Consider the following 19,075-nt stretch of genomic DNA (forward strand, 5'->3'; position numbering starts at 1 on the left):
TGAGCGGGGTTGGAACATTATGTGCGAACGCACATTACCGAGCCTCCTTGTTTGTTATAGGATCTGCAAATAGCTGAGAAGCAAATCATCACTCACCATCTGAAACAAAAAGTCGAGGCAATTGAGACAATAAAATATACATTTTTATTACAAAAAATATCTTCAAACTGTTCTAAATTGTGCGCAGTTATCCATAAACTAAAAGGTTCTTACCAAGTACATCTCATAAACTAAAGGATAGAATCATTTCTCAGAGCCACAATTTCAAAAAAGGTTGAAAATGTGTAATCGATAGAAAACGAACACAAAAAACGTACTTCGAGACATAAAAACGTATATGAGACATGAAAAGTACCCAAAAAAGTTCACTGCCGACAAATGAACATCACAGATCGGAATCATCTCAAACAACAAGCATTTGATGCTCGGTTAAGTAAGCTAAGAATGAGTTAGATAGTGGGTTGCATTTCAGAGCAAAGTGGGCTTTAATGGCAGAGAGCGCAATGAGATCGCTAAAAATTATTATGAATCAGAGTTAGTTCTAAAAACGAGTGTCAATTACACAGGATTTTGTGGTCTTAAGTTTGGCTTGTAGTTTGCAGTTAGTAGATATTTAGCTTCATCAACTCCCTTAAAATCCTTCACAATTGTGCAAAGTTAGGAATTCATGCATGATAAAATTCACAAGACAAAAAGTTCAGACGAAACTGTTAACTAATATGAAAATATCCAAATAATTTCCAAATAAAAAACAACTCAGATATATCCATGAAGTAACTCCTTATTAGAGAAGCAAAGGAAATATACTAATAAAACACTAATTTAATAAAGATAATAGTGAACCTAACTGAACATGACAACTACATGACAGTGTTGGGAGACATTGTAAAGATTAAATCTCACAAGCGCTAAAGCCTGATAGTTAAAAACCGACAATAAAAACTTTTTAAGATTTTGATTTCTGATAATTTTGCACCTCTTCGAAAATCCGATGGACGCCTAACTGATATTACTTAAGCAGTTTTCTTTAAGAAGTTGGCGAATGGACTTACTAAGTAAATAAAGTTGTCTTCAAACTGCTTCCAAGAGGCTTTTTTTCAGAGAAAGTGAACATTATTGTCCTTGTAGTTTCTTTGAAGCGATGTGCTGCTATCCATTACAAAAAAATGTTAAATAAAAATGGGACCACAGTGTCCTACAAAATAATTACCTAAATGAATAGGACAAATAATTGTACAAGATAATCACTGTATTCATGATGCCATTAGAAAATAACGACCTCTAAGCACTCTAGTTGACAAATGTTACAGCCATATTTGAATACTTTATGGCTGAAAAATTTTGAAGCTCTAGCTCATGGAGAGATTATCTAGCATTTTAAGATCCGCTTAAGACATCCGCTTAAGACAAAGGGTTGTCGAAAAAGAAATTGGCGCAAAAGATCTGCCTCGTAGCTTCTGAAAGGCAATAAAAACAACTCAAAATTCAAAGCGACTCGAGGAAGATAAATGCATCAATAATATTCCAATAAGTAGAAAGAATTTTCCCAACGAGAATTTAAGTTATCAGGAATTTTTTCAGAATTGAAAATGAACTCGTCAACAACTAATGTGCCTCATATTTATTCTGTCATTCTGCTGAAAAGAACATTGCATAGAAGCTAACTTCTTTGGCATAGATCTTTAAATGAAGCTCACTTCCCGGTTTCATTCATTTCCTGTTATGATCCTTTTTTAACTCCTACACTGTTACTCCTGCTTGTGATATCCATAATCACTCTATACTGACTGTGCTTTCCGTGTTTATGAAGTTTAGAGAACAAGAGCTAAGCATAAAATTTCTCATTTCCACTCTGATTGACATTAATATTCATTGAGCTTTTTTTATTCACTTTACTCTTTTCGATGAAAAAAATTAGACTGATCAAAGTTTAGGCGTCTGCAGATCTGTCTGTTTGATTAAGTGTGACTGAGGACCAACGTAATGTCATCAATCACAAATTTAAAGGCAAAACAAACGTTCTCTAAATAAAGTTTGTGACGAGTTCAGCGTCCATGTTAATAAATCTATCGAGGAAGAAACAATAGAAACATGCGTAACTCAAACGTGCCTCCAAGCAATAAATCTTCACATGACTTAATCGTCTTGCAATCATAAGCAATTGGGCGAAAGATGAAGAGGCGCACGCATTTTTTTGAGACTTGCCCTTTAACTTAGGGGCAGCTAGATTATTGTACAGAAGTACTCGACAGACGAAAACTACAAAAAAGCCAAAAAACAAAGTCACAAACTGTGTGTAACTAGAGCTGTATTGGTGACAGTCAAATGAACTGACACAAACAACTACTACATAGCCTAACTCAATTGATTGCAAAATCAACAACAAACGATACCAGTTCTTCAGTGAAAATTACGTAACTACAAGATAGGTTGCAACAAAGAAAAATTGAAAATAAAAAGTAAACACGTAACTAACAAGTTTTATAGAAAAAAGATAACTACAATGAGAAAAACCTAGAAGAAAGCCAGTAAAGCAAAAAAATGGTTTTTAATAAAGAAGAACAGAAAACATTCGCTACAATAAATTAATTTATAAATAAGCATAGTCCAACCTGCAAGTATATCAAATATTTTTGTGCCAGAAAAGATAATTTTTTGAACTTAGAAACTAAAAAATGCCTGAAAAACGTTAGATTAGGATGATTAATGCTTATAATTTTATCAACAATACTCACAAAATTTGCACAATTCTAAATAATCTATAGCTTTCAGACTTCATATTGGTATAACTCCTCATGAGGAAATGCCGTGATGGGGAAGAGCTCAGTCAACTTTAACTCCGCCTCATTTCAAAAGACGACTCAGCGGTGAATCAGTTGCAGGAGCAGAAAACAATGTGAGATCGATGCCAAAAAAAAATCAATTGAACCACAAAATCCGAGAACTGTTGAGCACCTAACAGAAATGGATCTTTCTCCATGGAAAAAAATATAACTGCATCATACTTAAACTTCTATGGCACAAGTTCCTGGAATACGCCCTTACATAGGAATTTTAGGAATTTGAACACAAATTTTACTGAAGTGCCAAAATCTTACGACAACTTAGAAACAATTATTGTACATTTCATTATTCCTCTTTTGTCAATATTAATGAAAACACTTTTCTTGCCCGATTAAGAAATTGAAGTCTCGAAAAAGACCGTGTGATATTCAATCATAATGTTAATACTTTGAGGCACTTGTCTGCCCCTTAGATTGCTCTAATTAAGAAACGTATTTTGGTTGTATGTGTATATAAAAACCGGCTAACTTTGGAGAAATTGCTCTCTAACAATAGGCGGGGCAATTTAATTCATAAGGGGCGTACCTTGCAAATGTCTTAAGGGTGAAACAAACCCTCTCATATGGGTTCCAACCCGGAGCTCCAGAGTTAAAGTTCCATATCTTAACAACTTACCTACAAAGATTTTGCTTCTCCCTCTCTCGCTCACATTTGCTTTTATATGAAACAAACTTTATTTCAGAATGATAACAACTTAGATCATTAAACAATGAAGAACTCAAGAGTGAAAAATTCACTTTGGTAGACTGTTGTACCTCCCCATGAGGCAATGCCGTCATTGCAAAGAGTTCAGGCAAATTTAACTCTACCTCATTTAGAAAGTCTACCCAATTATGAAGCAGTTGCAAGAGCCGGAAAAAATGAGAGATCGATGCCGAAAACAAAATAAATTGAACTACAAAATCCGAGAACTGTTGAGCGCCTAATAGAAATAGATCTTTTCCATGAAAACAAAATAACTGCACTTACTTGAACTTCGATGGCATAAGTTTCTTCAGGAATATGTACTTACATATGAAATTGAACATATATTTTACTGAAGTGCCCAAATCTTACGACAACTTAGAAACAATTATTGTACATTTCATTATTCCTCTTTTGTCAATATTAATGAAAACTTTTCTTGCCTGATTAAGAAATTGACTTCTCGAAAAAGACCGTGTGATATTCAATCATAAAGTTAATACTTTGAGGCACTTGTCTGCCCCTTAGATTGCTCTAATGAAGAAACATATTTTGGTTGTATGTGTATTTAAAAACGCAGACCGGCTAACTTTGGAGAAATTGCTCTCTAACAATAGGCGGGGCAATTTAATTTATAAGGGGCGTAGCTTGCAAATGTTTTATGGGTGAAACAAACGCTATCGCATGGGTTCCGACCCGGACCTCCAGAGTGACAGTTTCATATCTTAACCACTAACTTACAATGCTTTTGCTTCTCTTTCTCTCTCTCTATCTCTCTCTCTCTCTCTTTCTCGCTGACATTTCTTTTATATGAGGATTACAAACTTTTTTTCAAAATGAGATGTACTTAGACAACTAAAATATGAACAACTCAAGCGTGAAAAAGCCACTTAAGAAGTCACAGAATGCTCTAGAACAAAGGCGCAGAAACGGTCAAGCAAAAATTTGCACAAGAAAAGACATCAATTTGCAATGATTGCTTAAAACTTCGTTCGCGAGTACTTAAAAAGGGAAACAATTTATGATAAAATTAAACTAGAGTATCTTTATTTGAAACAAAAAGAGTTTGTATTGCGCAGTGAAATTGAAAACAAAATTAACTGGTTGCGTAAAGAGATGTTTGGGCAGTCTTGAGAGTTTTGGCGAATATTCAGCAATGAATCGACTTTTCAATCATGCCAATAGATCTTGGCTGTCACGTATAATATATTCCAGCACATCAGAAACCAATACATTTGAACATTCTGCTCTTGCTGAATCTTAATTGATATACACTAACTCACATCAACACAGCTGAAGATGTTTGCGTCATATTAATGCCTCTAAGTGTATTTATTAAATTAGTGAGAGATCAACTGTTCACCTGAACGATTGAATTAAATTAAGTTAACAAATTAACCAGAGCAGCAGAAGAGGTCAATAGGCTTCATTCAGTTAGCATCATTTTCAGTCACAGATTCTACATTTGCAAACAAACAATACGATTAATATTGAAATCTTTATTTGAATACACAATGAAGATTAAACATACAAAATATAGAAGCCTCCAGTGAAATTATCAATAAACTCCAGTCTTTAAAAGTGTTTGTCTCAACAGATGTTACAGATTTCTCACAAAAGATTGCTTTAAAAGAGTGCACATAAAGGCAATTTCAGATATATTGAGATGTTACTATATGAGAACACATTTATTTCTCTCCTAACATTTATCAGATCTGATGCGAGAAAATTTTTTGAGAGCTTAATGTCATAGATGGGGAACAGTTTATCAACAGACGATGTAGTTAGTTAGTCTGAAGAAGAAGTTAAGTTAAACGGAATTGTTTCCAATTATGAAAAAAATTGAGGAGGGGAAGGAAACAGTTCCGATAGAGCACTGCATGATTTCCAATAAGAAATGTGCCTCGAAAGGTAACCACGTGAAGTAGCTCAGATTTGAAAAAGATGTGCTCCCAGATTTTAAGGGTTAACAAATCACGAAACTCCATAACACTTCAGGGACATCACCGTGTTTTAATCAAACGAGTATTTTTGACACTTGGTATCGTAATTATCCCGATTTAATACTGACAATGAATGGGCCAAGATTGAAATCACTACCATTTACATATTTTGCAGATCCCAAAACTTAGCATTTAATGATTTGGTATTCCCAAGCTTTGCCTTCACTTATGGTCGCAATTACGATCTAAGATCAATCAAAATCTGGGAAGTCGATAACGATAATTCAGAACTGTTGACAAAATAGTTGGCCTGAAAAAAGATAAAACGTTAATGAAATCATCAGACCAGAGGGATAAGGGGGATAATGTTTGTACGTAACCAATAGGGTCCCTTGGTAGTGGAGGAGGTTCATGAATACACAAAACATAGAACAAGTACCTGGTTTTGAATGGCCTAAATTGAACGGAATTAACAACTAAGGAAACTCTTAAAAAGGACTTCAGTGAGAAGATGGGTAGTTTCGTTGATTGCGGCTGAAGGAATACAAAGCAATTACAAATAACAAAATGGATGTCATTAGTTTGTTTAACAGCAGAGAAAAATCTCAATTTATTGGCATGCAAAACAGCAATATAAGCGAATGAAACTATAAAAGGCCTGATGAACATGATTCAACAACTAGTATTTAGACAAAAAGAGTTTCGATAAGTCGATAGCTTGAAGGTAAACATTTTGCATGCAACATGCCATCGTAATTTCGCATTCACAATATCGAGAAAGATACAAACGTTAAATGAGTGGGGCGCGGGGCATTTTTTATGAGCGAGGGGGGAGGGCTTCCTATTAAATTTGAGGCCAGGAGAGGAGGCGTTTTTCTTACAAATGGTGATATTTAAAAGAGGGGTTTTACTGACAAATTTTACGGAAGGGGGGGGGTAATTTTTTCTCTCCTCGCCCATACATTGATGGGCAACTGACCTGTCTCTGCATTTCGATGGCGACCTCGACTGCAGAGATGACACTCTCTTCCTGGTACCTCTGCTTCTCCTCCATCATGTCCAGTTCCAACATCCATATCTGTGGGAGGGTGCTCAGGGTAAACAAGAGGATACATGGACACACCCTGAAAAACAACATTAATTAAACTATTATTAAAAAAAATTACATGATTCTCTTGTCCAACTCAAATACCTGTCTTGTAAGATCATACATTCTTAAATTCCTTTATTCCAAGTCAGAACCGCAAATAAATTGATATAATATCTCAGCTGGTGTCAATTAATACGCACGGAAATGTTATTTAATTCTTTCCTTAATTCAAAGTAAGAAAGGGAATGTTTTTAAAACAAACAATAATAATAAAACGTTATGCGTCATACCAACAACGCAAAACTAACGAGACATCTCGCACATGATGAAAAGTCCAAAAAAATCTCCAGCTATTATTTTCAAAACCATTAGTTTAGCAATTAACACACCGGTAGACAAATTCAGTAAATTTTATTAGGACTAAGACAAAAACAAAAATAAAGTTCAAAAATGTTTCATGCTACGTAAACTGGATTGCCATTTCAGGCTTTTTTAAAGTTAGATTTGATTTTAAACCAATTGAAAAAAAATTGATTAAAATTTTCTCTTGAAAACAATCGGCTGCCTCTAATTAATATTTTATGCTGTCAAACGGTTGTAACCTGCCAGCCCTAAAAGCAATTATATATGTAATGCACATTCTGCGGTAGTGACAAGAGACCTAAAATTAAATCGATTAAAACAAATGAAACAGAAAACAATAATGAAAAAACCAACAACAGAAAATGCCAGCGATTTAGAGAGCAATTTAAAGAAATTGACAATTTCTAGTCTGACAACAAATATCTTCAATAGAGTTGGTCACAACTCATCAAACACTAAGGATAATGCAGAGAGGAAGATCTATAAACAAAGATTTTACCTTGTTGCTGCAAAGTCTAATAATAGTCTAAACCATTGACTTGACACACGAAATTTGATTTCTCCCGCGACCAAATGAAATTAGTTTGAGATTAAAGTAGAAAGTTGCGATCGAGTATTTTTTTTACAAAAAAAAGGTTTTACCGCTAAATTGACAATTCCCTGCAGTCAAAAAAGCAGCAAACAAGATACAAAAAACAGAAAATTATTTGCTCAATTTTTCCATCCCGTTCACAGTAAATTAAATAATTTAAAAAATAAACATAAACCGACTAATGTCGGAAGAATTGCTCTCGAACGACAGACGATGTAATTTAATTCAGCGGCATAGATAAATCTTCCTTATGGGTCCAAAATTGTTGACCACGCCGGGATTCGAACCATGAACCTCCGGTTCCCTCACCAGTAGCACTGCCCACTCGGCTATTAGGCTCTTGTTTTGCTTTGCTGCAATTCATTTTATTTTAGCAGCAAGCTTCACTTCGGAGTGACAGCAATAAAGACCACTTAAAAATGAAGAACGAAAGCATGAAAAAGTCACTTGAGAAGTTAAAAAATGTTCTAGAGGAAAAGCGCAAAAATGGTTCAAGAAATTTGCATAAAAAAGAACAACTCGTTTACAATACTTGCAATTAAAAGCTAAATAGCAGAGCAGAAGAGGGGTTCAAATTATACCTTGCACACTATCGGAAATTTTAGTCACACGAACACTATCGGTCACTGAAAAAATAAGTGCCTGCTATTTTAATTAATTCGTATTTTGGCGCACCCCAATTTTAAGGAGAGGATACAAGGAGAGGAAGTATCCGTAACAATAAACATCAAACCGATATTTTAGAATAAACAGACAAAACTTCAAATTCCTAGCATTTCAAACTATGTCTTATGAATTTTACTATTTCACTTATGAATTTTACGAATTTTTACTGATTAGCTGTTGTTCAAACGCCCTTTGAGCAGAATAAAAAAAGAAACTAACAGAGCAGCTTCAACGTCCCAAAGTACGTTGTCACGCACCTATTTCGTCCCTCATAGTTACGCGATGATATTCCTTAAAATATCCATAATTAAGTGCTTTATATTAATTAATATTCAGTTAGTTTCAAGGCCATATATAGCCAGTATTTCCATCTAGGCCTGTAACCTCTAATTTGTTTATGTTTACAAAAAACAACCGCAGATTGACAGTTTCACTAGCAAACACTTCAAGCGCCTAAAAGCCTCAATATTTACTTTTTTGAGTTTCTTGATGATAAATTCACATAATCAGTAAATAACTTCATGAGAGATTATGTACTTGGTGAAGTAATTATTCTGATAAAGTAGGTGCTAATACGGAATTGTATATGTACTGAACAAACACCAAGAGACGTACAAAAGCCGGAAATCGCCCTACTTGAAAATCAGTAAATATTTACGAAGGACCAATACAACTCAAAGCACAGCCCTGCGGAACTTACGATCACCAAAACACCGGAGAACCAGCCTGACAATCAGTTGCCTATCATCTCATAAAACTTGATAAAACTTGAGAAACTTCTTGTTAAAATTATTAAACAATTCTTGCTAAAATAATTAAAGATTGAACTGGAAATTCTCTTAAAAAACCTCCAAGTTTGATAAACTAAGTTACAGAAGAAATAGCGACTAACTTAACACTAAAATGCAAGGCAAATTAGTGGATATATCACGCATCTGAACCGCTCAATAAAAGGCTATTACTAGCTGATTTTATTCAAAATATATCTGCTAAAAATCGCACTGTGAAACACCAAAATAAGTCCTTGTAAAATGCCAATTGTTCAAGTTAATTACTTCTAATATAAACCTCAATAACACCACGAGGAACACTATTAAAAATCAGTGCATAACATGGTGACAGGAGTTATTAACTGTTTTTCAGTTTAACGGACCAATAATTCGATTAATTCCTTGATATTTTCGATATTTCCTTTCTTTATTCTGTTGTTTTCTTTCTTCTCTTCTTCTCCATTACCTTAAGAGCCTCCAATCATCCAGAACCACATCCAGCACTTCCTTTCCGAGCAAGATGATAACACAAAAAGCAGTAACAAAGGAAAGAATGGGTGGAAACTGTGTTTGTGTCTCTGTGGACTAAGTGTAACAGTAATACAAAAGTGTTTGAGTGGACAATAACTGGAACACACTCAACCACAGCCGCCACAACGGACAAAAACAACACAGGGTATTTGCAAACGAGGATATTGTGAGTAAATGAATTTGTAAAATTAATTTTGGTGCTTTATTTATGTCAATTTATAAAGAACAAATTCGCCCCGCTATTAATAATTGTCGCTCTTCCCCCAATTTTGTTGAACATATTGAAGGAAACCACATTGATTATACTCAAAACAACAGTAAAACGCAAGCTCAGATAGTAACCGCTTTTTCCTCTTCATTTTATAAATCCATTGTAATTTATGTGCTAGATAAAGATGATAAACGTGTTGCAATTTATTGGACAGCAAAAAGTCTAAATCAAAAAGTTCGCAAATTTGGCCTTACTCGTAACAAACTTCAATCTGACAGAGATAATAACCTTGATAACATCATCACTGATTATCAGATAACATCAGAATAATAAATTACTGAAACCATCACTTAATTATTATTTAAAAGAGGGCAAAACAAAGTTTAAACAAAAAAAATAAAAAACAATTATATTTTATTTCCCCGCCCAGCTCCGGAGGTTAATGATTCAAACACTGACTTCGGTCAATTATGCTGTTGCCTATTTGAGTGCAGCTTCCACAAGGCCTGTGCGGTCGTGGTCCCCACGAATTTTCCTAAACTAAGGGGCACTCTTTAGAGGTGAGACTTCGGCGGCCCATACGGCTTCAACGATATAAGTCTGACGATTCGACCGGAGCTTTAGGAATAGGCTTATAAGCAGCCCTTCTTTATTACTTTCGGAACGAATGATTTCAGTAGTTTCTTTTCTGATATTCTTGTGCTATTCATTTAACTGTTTTCATCTCTTAAAACCCCTTAATCTCTCCATTAAGTTAAGTTAAGTGTGCTATTTAATACTTTAGAACGAAAGTAAGACTGATTGAACGAAAAGTATATAATCTAATCGGGTAAAAAGCACAATGGCACACGCGCAAATCAACATCACGCCTTTTTCCGGATCCGAAACGGACAATTTTAACGAGTTTGAACAACTAATAACAGGTGCAATCGGAGTCGCAGCAATCGCAAACGCACAACAAGCGAACTTTTTGCAGTTACATTTAAAAGGAGATGCTTTACGATACTTCTTAGCCCTACCAGAGGCTACCAGACTAGTCTTTGAAGACAGTATAACAGCCCTAAGAAATAGATTCACGCAGGATGACTTGAGAGAGATCAGAATTATAAAGTTAGAGAATCAAAAGTTTAATCCAAAAACAGACACTGTTAAAAATTTCTTAGTAAAGTTAAGAACTGAAGCCAATAAAGCATATCCAGCACCTGAAATAGTAGTAGCGCCAGCAGGAGCAGGTGACCCAGAAGCTCGTAGATTCGAAAGAGAGACAGCAGCAAGAGATTCTGCCCTACAGATGTCAGAAAATCGAAAAAATGAGCAAATAAAGCGCTTCTTTATTAAGTCAATGCCAAACTGGCTTAAGCCTAAGCTCTTAGAAAGGCCAGAAACAGATACCATTGATCAATTATGCACCTTAGCTAGCCAACAAATTGCAGTAAGGGAGATGTGTAACAGAGAAGAGTACTTTGACGACGGCTTTAATGAAATAACGGAAACAAATACTGATAAAATGTTAAAAGCAATAGCTACTATTTCAAATAATCAGAAAGAACTTGAGCAGAAATTTGAGCAGAGAACAGCACCTAAAAATGAGCCATCAGAACAAGGCCCAGTAAACACATTCACACCACATTACCCTCAACAATTCTACAAACAAAGTTATAGACAAAATTTCCGCCCTCAATACCAAAATTATCGACCAAATTACCCTCAATATCAGTCTAATTACCGTCTAGTTCGGCAAAACTATTGGCCCCAGCAACAGTACGCCCCTCGTGCTAATAATTACCGAGAGTTTAGACCACAATTTAATGCCCCTAGACCGTTTCATTATAACGAACAGCCACAAACTCGTAATTATTGGACCGAACCTTCAGATAGTCCCCCATTTGTTCATCCAGCTTATGTTAATAGACCAGTTTATCGGTTCCCAACAAAAAATACCCCCCAAAACCTTCTTAGACAGGGTATAGTTTACGATAGTCCAGCACAAGACCGATACGGTATGCAAAAAGCAAAAGAATTTAGTCGTGCTGGTGCACTCCAAAGCAGAAATATGAGAGGTATGATTTTTCCATTTAATCAACAAAAAACTAATCAAGCCACCCAACTTTAAAAAACCAAATAAAAATTATAAAAACTCAGTTAACCATTATAACGAAAGCACGTCTAGTCCTAGTTTAGATAAAGTAATAGAGCCAGTTTATATTAAAAGTAACAAAAAGCGTAGAAAACGCAAAAGTAATAATAATAAAAGTAAAGTTAATAATTCTGTGCAACTCACAACACAAATACCTCAATCCGCACCAAAGCCAACACCACATGTTCAGCAATTATTCAGCATTGTCCCACTTTTAGGCAGAACATTGTCCTATGTTAAAGTTAAATTTAATGGAGAATTAGAAAGACGCGCACTAGTTGATACAGGAGCATTTGCAAATGTGATAAGTCGTGAGTTTTACAAGGAACTAATTAATACAAATATCAATTCAATAACAGAAATAGAAAAGCCAGATCTAGACAAAGTTAAAATGGCAAACGGCAACATAGTTATAAATTGATAAAGCAATTAAAATTACATTTACATTGGGCACACAAACATTTACAGAAGATTTCCTTGTTTTAATTGTCACAACTCCTGTAATATTAGGCAACCCATTCTTCGTTAAACACAAAGTTAGCATCTGCCCAGGACAAAGTTACATTAAATTCCCTGATCAAACTCTGCAAATAAATGAAAGCCAGAAAAGCAACCCAGAAGAGTTGTAAAACGAAAAAAATTCGGAGTTTATACACAGAAAAAGCAAGTCTTACAGCCAAATCAACAAGCAGTTTTAGAATGCAAGCTTTATGATAAACTAGAATCATTCACTGACCTCTGTGGGGTAATAATTCTAAACGAACTATTTGAAAAAGACAGTGAAGTAATATTAACATCCTCTTTAAGTAAAGTTGCTGAAAATAACATCCTGTACATCTACGTCCTGAACATTACTGATCACCCAATTAATATAAATAAAGGCGAAGAAATAGCCAAATTCTCGTTCTTAACGTCTGATCAAGCAGAAAAGTTGTTAGAAGTAGATCCTCAATTAATAAATGTAGCAAAAATGAGTGAAAATTATTTAACAGAAATAAATCAATTAATTCAAGTTACAGACACCCCAAAAAGAAAAGCTCAACCAGCGAAACCAGCGCCAGAATATGAAAAACTATGGTTCCCAACGCCTGAAACGTGCCCAGATCCGACAAACTTGTCGCCCTTGCAGAGAGATATCTATGAGCAACTGCTAAAACTGCAAGAAATGGAGAAATTAGATCCAAAGGGTAATAATCAGGATAAAATAACATTTTTGAGCAAGTTTCCGTGGGAAAAATCAGCCCTTAATGGTGAGCAAAAAGCAGTAGTAGGCGAACTACTAGTTGAATTCAGTGATATCTTTGCGAAACACAGATTTGACGTCGGATATAATACAGATTTAAAAATAAAGTTAACTCCAGAAAGAAGCATACCAATTTACGAACAAGGCCCTCCAACACCCGTCCATTTGAGAAATGAGCTACAAGTAGAGCTCGCACTAATGCATTATTACGGACTGATAACAACTTTGTCTCAATCAAGATATAGTAGTCCACTTTTCGCACAACGAAAGAATTCAGGAAGACTTAGACTATTAATTGACTTGAGAAAAGTAAACCACTTGCTGAAAAATGACTACGTGAATACCAACTTCCCGATGTCTAACATGAGTGACGCAATAAATTACTTTGCCGGGAAAAAATTGTTTACGAAGATTGACTGTTCTCAAGCATATCACTGTGTGCAAATGGCAGATGATGTATCAGTGCAACTGCTAGCACTGATACATCTTAACTTTGCTTCGAGAACTTATGCATATAAATGTCTCGCACAAGGATTGAATAAGTCAGTAACAGGATTTAGTTCCTTTATTAGACATTACTTGGACCCATGCTTAGCTTCAGGAAACTGTACCCAGTTTATGGATGATATTGGAAATGCAGTAACAAATTTTGAACAACTGGTACCCTCTTTACGAGAAATTTTTACGTGTATACGTCAATCCGGACTGAAACTGTCGCCCGAAAAGTGTGAAATAGCAACAGATACGATGAAATTCCTTGGTAATAACATCAGTGCAGAAGGAATATCACCAGAAAAATCAAAAATAACTAAATTTCTTGATAAATTCAAAATGCCAAAAACAACAAAGCAAGTAAAACGACTAATTGGCTTCACGCAATTCTTCCGTAATTACATACCTAATCTAGGTGAAAAACTAATGTCATTCTACAAGCTCCTGAAGAAGGATGCAGTAATAGAAACCACAGAAGAACATGTAAAGGCATTAGAAGTAATAAAGAAAGATTTAATGGAAGCAACGAATGTAACTTTGCGATTGCCAAAACCAGGGCTACAGTATGTAATTCTTTGCGATGCTAGTTACCAAGGTGCAAGTTTTGTACTAATGGTGGAAGACTACGTAAACGAAACAGGAAAGAAAGAAAAGAAAACATACGCTCCCGTATCGTTTGGATCGCATTTGTTTAATGCTACGCAATTAAAGTTCTCAATTTATTACAAAGAGTTCCTAGCCTTGTACTATGCACTGGACTACTTTTCACACTACATTTGGGGATCAAGCAAACAAGTAATTATACTCACCGACAACAAAAGCCTTACAAAATTCTTTCAGTCAAAATTAATACCGCCATCTCTTTGGAATTGTTTAGACAGAATACTCGCCTTTAATATAGTAATTGCTCACATTCCTGGACGCGCTAATTACGCAGCGGATTTTCTCTCGCGAATGGAGAATGATAAAACAGCAACAATGTCTTTAAAGTTAACAGATAGAATTCCAGTCAGAGAAATAGAAATAGATACTGAAGCATAAAATCCTGATATTGAACTGAACGTATTATTTGACACTGAAAACTTTAGTAATGAAATTAATAACGATGAACTTGATGTACTTAAAAAGCTTGGATATTATGAAGATAACAAAAAACGTCAAAGTAACTCACCAATCACAGAAATACAAGGGCTATTTAAACTAAAAAGAAAAGCAGAAATAAATTCAATTGAGTACCCAAATCCATTAGATGAGTTTCCAGACCTTACAGACAACTTAATTAGCCTTAACTTAGCAGATGAGCAGCAAAAAGATGCAGACATTAGAACAGTAATAAGCTGGATTCAACAACATAATCAACAACCAGATTTAAAGTATGCTTCAACCAATTTAAAAAAGTATCACAAACATTTACACAGATTAATTCTTGAAGGGAATGTCTTATACCGGAATTTTTATGACGATACTGGAAAAGTACTTCATAAACAATTCTGCGTACCTAAGCATTTGTGGAAAGACTATATACAGGCTCCATAATTCACAAACAGCAGGACATTTAGGCATTAAAGCAACAATTCAGGAATTCAGAAAGCGATTCTATTACCCAGGCTTCACCGAACATTTCATTAGTTTCATTAAAAATTGCCTCACTTGTCTTCAACTTAACAGAGTACCAAAAAGCCACATCACACCCAAGTTACAACCAGTCAGTTCTCTACAATCATACCCAGGAGATATGCTACAAATAGATTTAGTAGGCCCCCTAAAGTCATCACAATATAAGTATGTCTTGAGTGGAATAGATGTATTTACAAAGTACCTATTCGCAGTTCCGTTAACCAATGGATATGCTGATACAGTAGCCCGAGAACTAGTAAAGGTGTTCTTCCAACACAGCTACATTCCTCAAACAATACTTAGTGACTTAGGAACTAACTTTACTTCTGAATTAATGTCAGAATTAGCAAGCTTACTAGAAGTAAAGTTAAAACATGCCTCACTAAAGCACCCTCAGACTATTGGAGCAGTAGAACGATCTCACGGACCACTGAAACGAATTCTGAAACTGAATACAGAAGAACAATGGAAAGACTGGCATAAATATGTTTCTCTTGCAACCTTTATTCATAATACTTCATATCATTCAGCGACAAATTGTTGTCCTTCAACTTTATTCCATGGCAGAGAACCCATCAAACCCCTTGACATACGGTTCTCCAGAAAAGTAATGGAGGCAGTAGCAGTAAATTCTGATTTCGTTAATGAACTGCAAGACGCCATGATGCAAAAGTATGGAGAAAACAAAGAAAAATTAACGACTGCTTACTTGAAGTACAAAAAGTATTATGATCAAAAAGCATCAGCTAAACCGATTCTGGAGAAATCATTCTGTTTACTTTTAAACCCTAAGCTACTAGAACAATCAACAGTAATAGCTTCCCAAGTACAGAAATGGCTCCCGCTATATAAAGTGGAAAAAGCCCTTACCGATTCTAATTATATCATTCGAAAAGTAAATACGAACTACACCCAATGTGTTCATCGCATCAGACTGAAGCCAATTAAACCAAGTGAAACTCCTGAAGATCTCGAAGTTATCAACCCTGTAAACTTTCAAACTGACCCGTCGAGAAGACAACACATGGAACCTGACCTATTTGATAAACATATCCCAGAATTAATCAATGAGCAAGAAACAGAGATACAACAATCCAAGAAAGTGAAACAAGATCCAGTCAGAGTGACCATAAATGTTCCCCTAGGTGGACCATTAGCAGGACCAGCAGTAGCAGCACCTCCAGCAGCCCCACCGGCCCCACCAAGGGTAGTAGCACCAGCAGTTAGACCACGAACTGCCCCAGTCCATCTTCCAGTATTTGATTCCTCAAGTTCAGACGAAGCAATCCCAAATTTATTTGATGAAAATAGTAGTTCAGATGAAAATTTAGCTGACCTAAAGCTGGATGCAGAACAAATTGCTCGAATACCAGTTAACCCGTTAATTGCTGACGAAATTAGACCTCAAGAACCAGAAGTTCGCGTTCCTCTTGTACCATCCTCATCAGACGATGAAATGTTTTTACCAGCTCAACAGCCACAGCCGTCAATAGTACCACTTGATATTGAATCGCCTCCAGAAACACACGAAGAACAATATGCTCTAACTGATAGAAAAATAAGAGCGCGACCTTATAATCCTAAACGAAAACCAGAGAAAAGTGCATTCAAACCACTAGACTACCAACGGCGAAAAAATGTACGCGGATTTAAATTTGATAGAGAAATAATGTTGCATAAAGAAGATAGAACAAACCCTTACATAACCAACCAAGTTAGAAGATCAGGCAGTCCTAGACCAAAAAATGCACGTGCCAGACTGGAACAAGAAGAAAAACGTGAAGCAATAAAAGCATCAGCACAAGCAGCACAACAGTCAAATACACCAAGGAGAGAGACAAAACTAGATCAAGTTCGAGCAAGTATAGCAAAATATTCAGGGAGAACGCCCAGCAGTTCAGCAAATAAACCAGTTACTCGATCTCAATCAAAAAAATCTTCACCAGGCTCATCTAATCAAAATTTAAACCATTTTAGTCAAGAAATAAATGCAACATATCGAAGTTCTCCAACAGATATCTTATATTCACCATACTCTTTTGCACACTGTATATCAGCAGACCTTGCAATGGCAAAGGGATTAGCCCGACAAGTCAAAAGCTGGTACCCAGCAGCCCCAAGTGCAATTAGACTTAGATATCCACCTGATATTGGCTCAGTTTTAATCTACTTCGACCCCATTTCTGAACGTTATATCTTCAGTTTAGTTACCAAATTCAGATACTACCACAAACCCACTTACGAATCAGTATTAGCAAGTCTCTATGAACTGAGACAAATAGTAATAGATGCAGGAATTACACACTTAAGTCTTCCAAAACTCGCCAGTGGCTATGATAAATTAGATTTTAACATCATTTTTGAGCTTATATGTCAAGTCTTCGAACCTCTACCCATAACCATCTATATCCATTAGCATGTAAAGACCCAGTACAGTCTAGCAGTACCCTTCATTTGCCCAAAAAGCCCAACAAGCCTGAGCAACTTAGCCCTAAAGTCCAAAAATCACAAAAAAATTCGAACAATTTTGACCTCAAATCCTAGTTATTTTGTTATATCTCCAAAACTACTTGTCTGAACCTGGATTAACCTATTGTTCTGAAAAGCCCTTATCCAGTAGAAGCAATTCCAGCTATTATTGACCCCATTCTACCCGTTCTTAGCACCAAAAACTTAGCCTAAAATTGACCCTTCCGAAATTCCCAGGTTCAACTCAGAAAAACAGTCATTAAATTGTGAAAAATGCCCCGATCACCCCAAACTTTTGCGCTGCAGCATTTTTCAAGCTTAGAAACCGACATGCAAATTTTGAAGCGATTTGGAGAACTTTATAAATTGAGTGACGCTGGAGCCCTCAATTTTTGACACTTTTCGAATCCGCTCGAATTCAATGATAACTCCCACAAAAAACCCCCAATTGACCCATCTTATAGCCCTAGATCATTCTACTGCTCACACTTGACATCCCAGTACCCAAAAATCCCGTCAAAAATCAATAAAAGTTGAGTTATGACAAAAATACCGAACCCTACCAAAGTGTGCTAAAATTGATTAAAATGTAGTGTAAATTATACCCCAAAAATATGCCAAAAACTGTCCCGAATGCCTCCAGCAGCTACTCCCAGCTGCCACCCACATGGTACAACCTCAAACAACCGTTAAAACCCAATATTTCTAAGTATATGTTGAAAAATGACGAAAAAACAAAAAAATACGCTTCTGCTTCAAGCCTCCGCTTCAAAAATTTTGTCATTTTATTCTCCACGTGACCCGATAAAAGCCACCTAAACCCCCTACAACCCTAGTGTAAACCCCCACTAGCTTTGTAGTACCATAAAAACCAGTCCCAGCTCACCCCAGGATCAACCGTGAAGACTTAAACCCAAATAAGCTCTGAAATCGCCACAATTTTGTAAGGAAAAATCCAGTTATTTCCCACTAGAGTCACAAATATTAACTTCTGACAAAAATTAGCCATACCATTAGCACTCCCACATCTATATCTCTCAGAATATGCACTACCAGCCCCCTAGTGCCAATACAAGCTGAGAAAAGACTGCCAAAGTAACGAAAATCACAAAAAATCGAGTGTAATTTCCAGAAAAAGTGATCAAAAATGCATCTTAATACCCGAATATGCCCAATTTTATTGTTAATTCAGTTAGCCCTACTCATGAGCAGTCCAACCATAGCAATATCAATCATTTTGAACAAGTTTTTCATAACCTCATAGCCAATAACCTATCGCCTATCTGGGCCTTTCCAAAAAACCCAGGTTCACTGCAGCAAAAACGAAAAAATAGTTGAAACCGCCCAAATTTTTGCGCTGCAGGGTTTTTTGAGCCGATAAAGCGATTCACCAATTTTGAGCTCAATTGGAGCAGTTTAAAAA

At 35.8% G+C, this 19,075-nt stretch overlaps 1 protein-coding gene across 3 annotated transcripts in view; it reads right to left on the reverse strand.

The window, feature by feature from the left end:
* The window catches only part of LOC142343186 (uncharacterized), a 145,706-nt gene that overhangs the window by 78,715 nt on the left and 47,916 nt on the right, over nucleotides 1–19,075 (reverse strand). For all 3 annotated transcript variants that reach the window (XM_075394903.1, XM_075394902.1, XM_075394901.1), the window contains exon 2: nucleotides 6,451–6,595. In XM_075394903.1, coding sequence (XP_075251018.1) covers nucleotides 6,451–6,543 — 93 coding nt within the window. In that variant the 5' untranslated portion in view covers nucleotides 6,544–6,595. The remainder of the gene's footprint in view (nucleotides 1–6,450; nucleotides 6,596–19,075) is intronic.

Source organism: Convolutriloba macropyga, chromosome 7 (genome assembly GCF_964194025.1).
Source record: "Convolutriloba macropyga chromosome 7, txConMacr16.3, whole genome shotgun sequence".
NCBI classification, from domain to species: Eukaryota; Metazoa; Xenacoelomorpha; order Acoela; family Convolutidae; genus Convolutriloba; species Convolutriloba macropyga.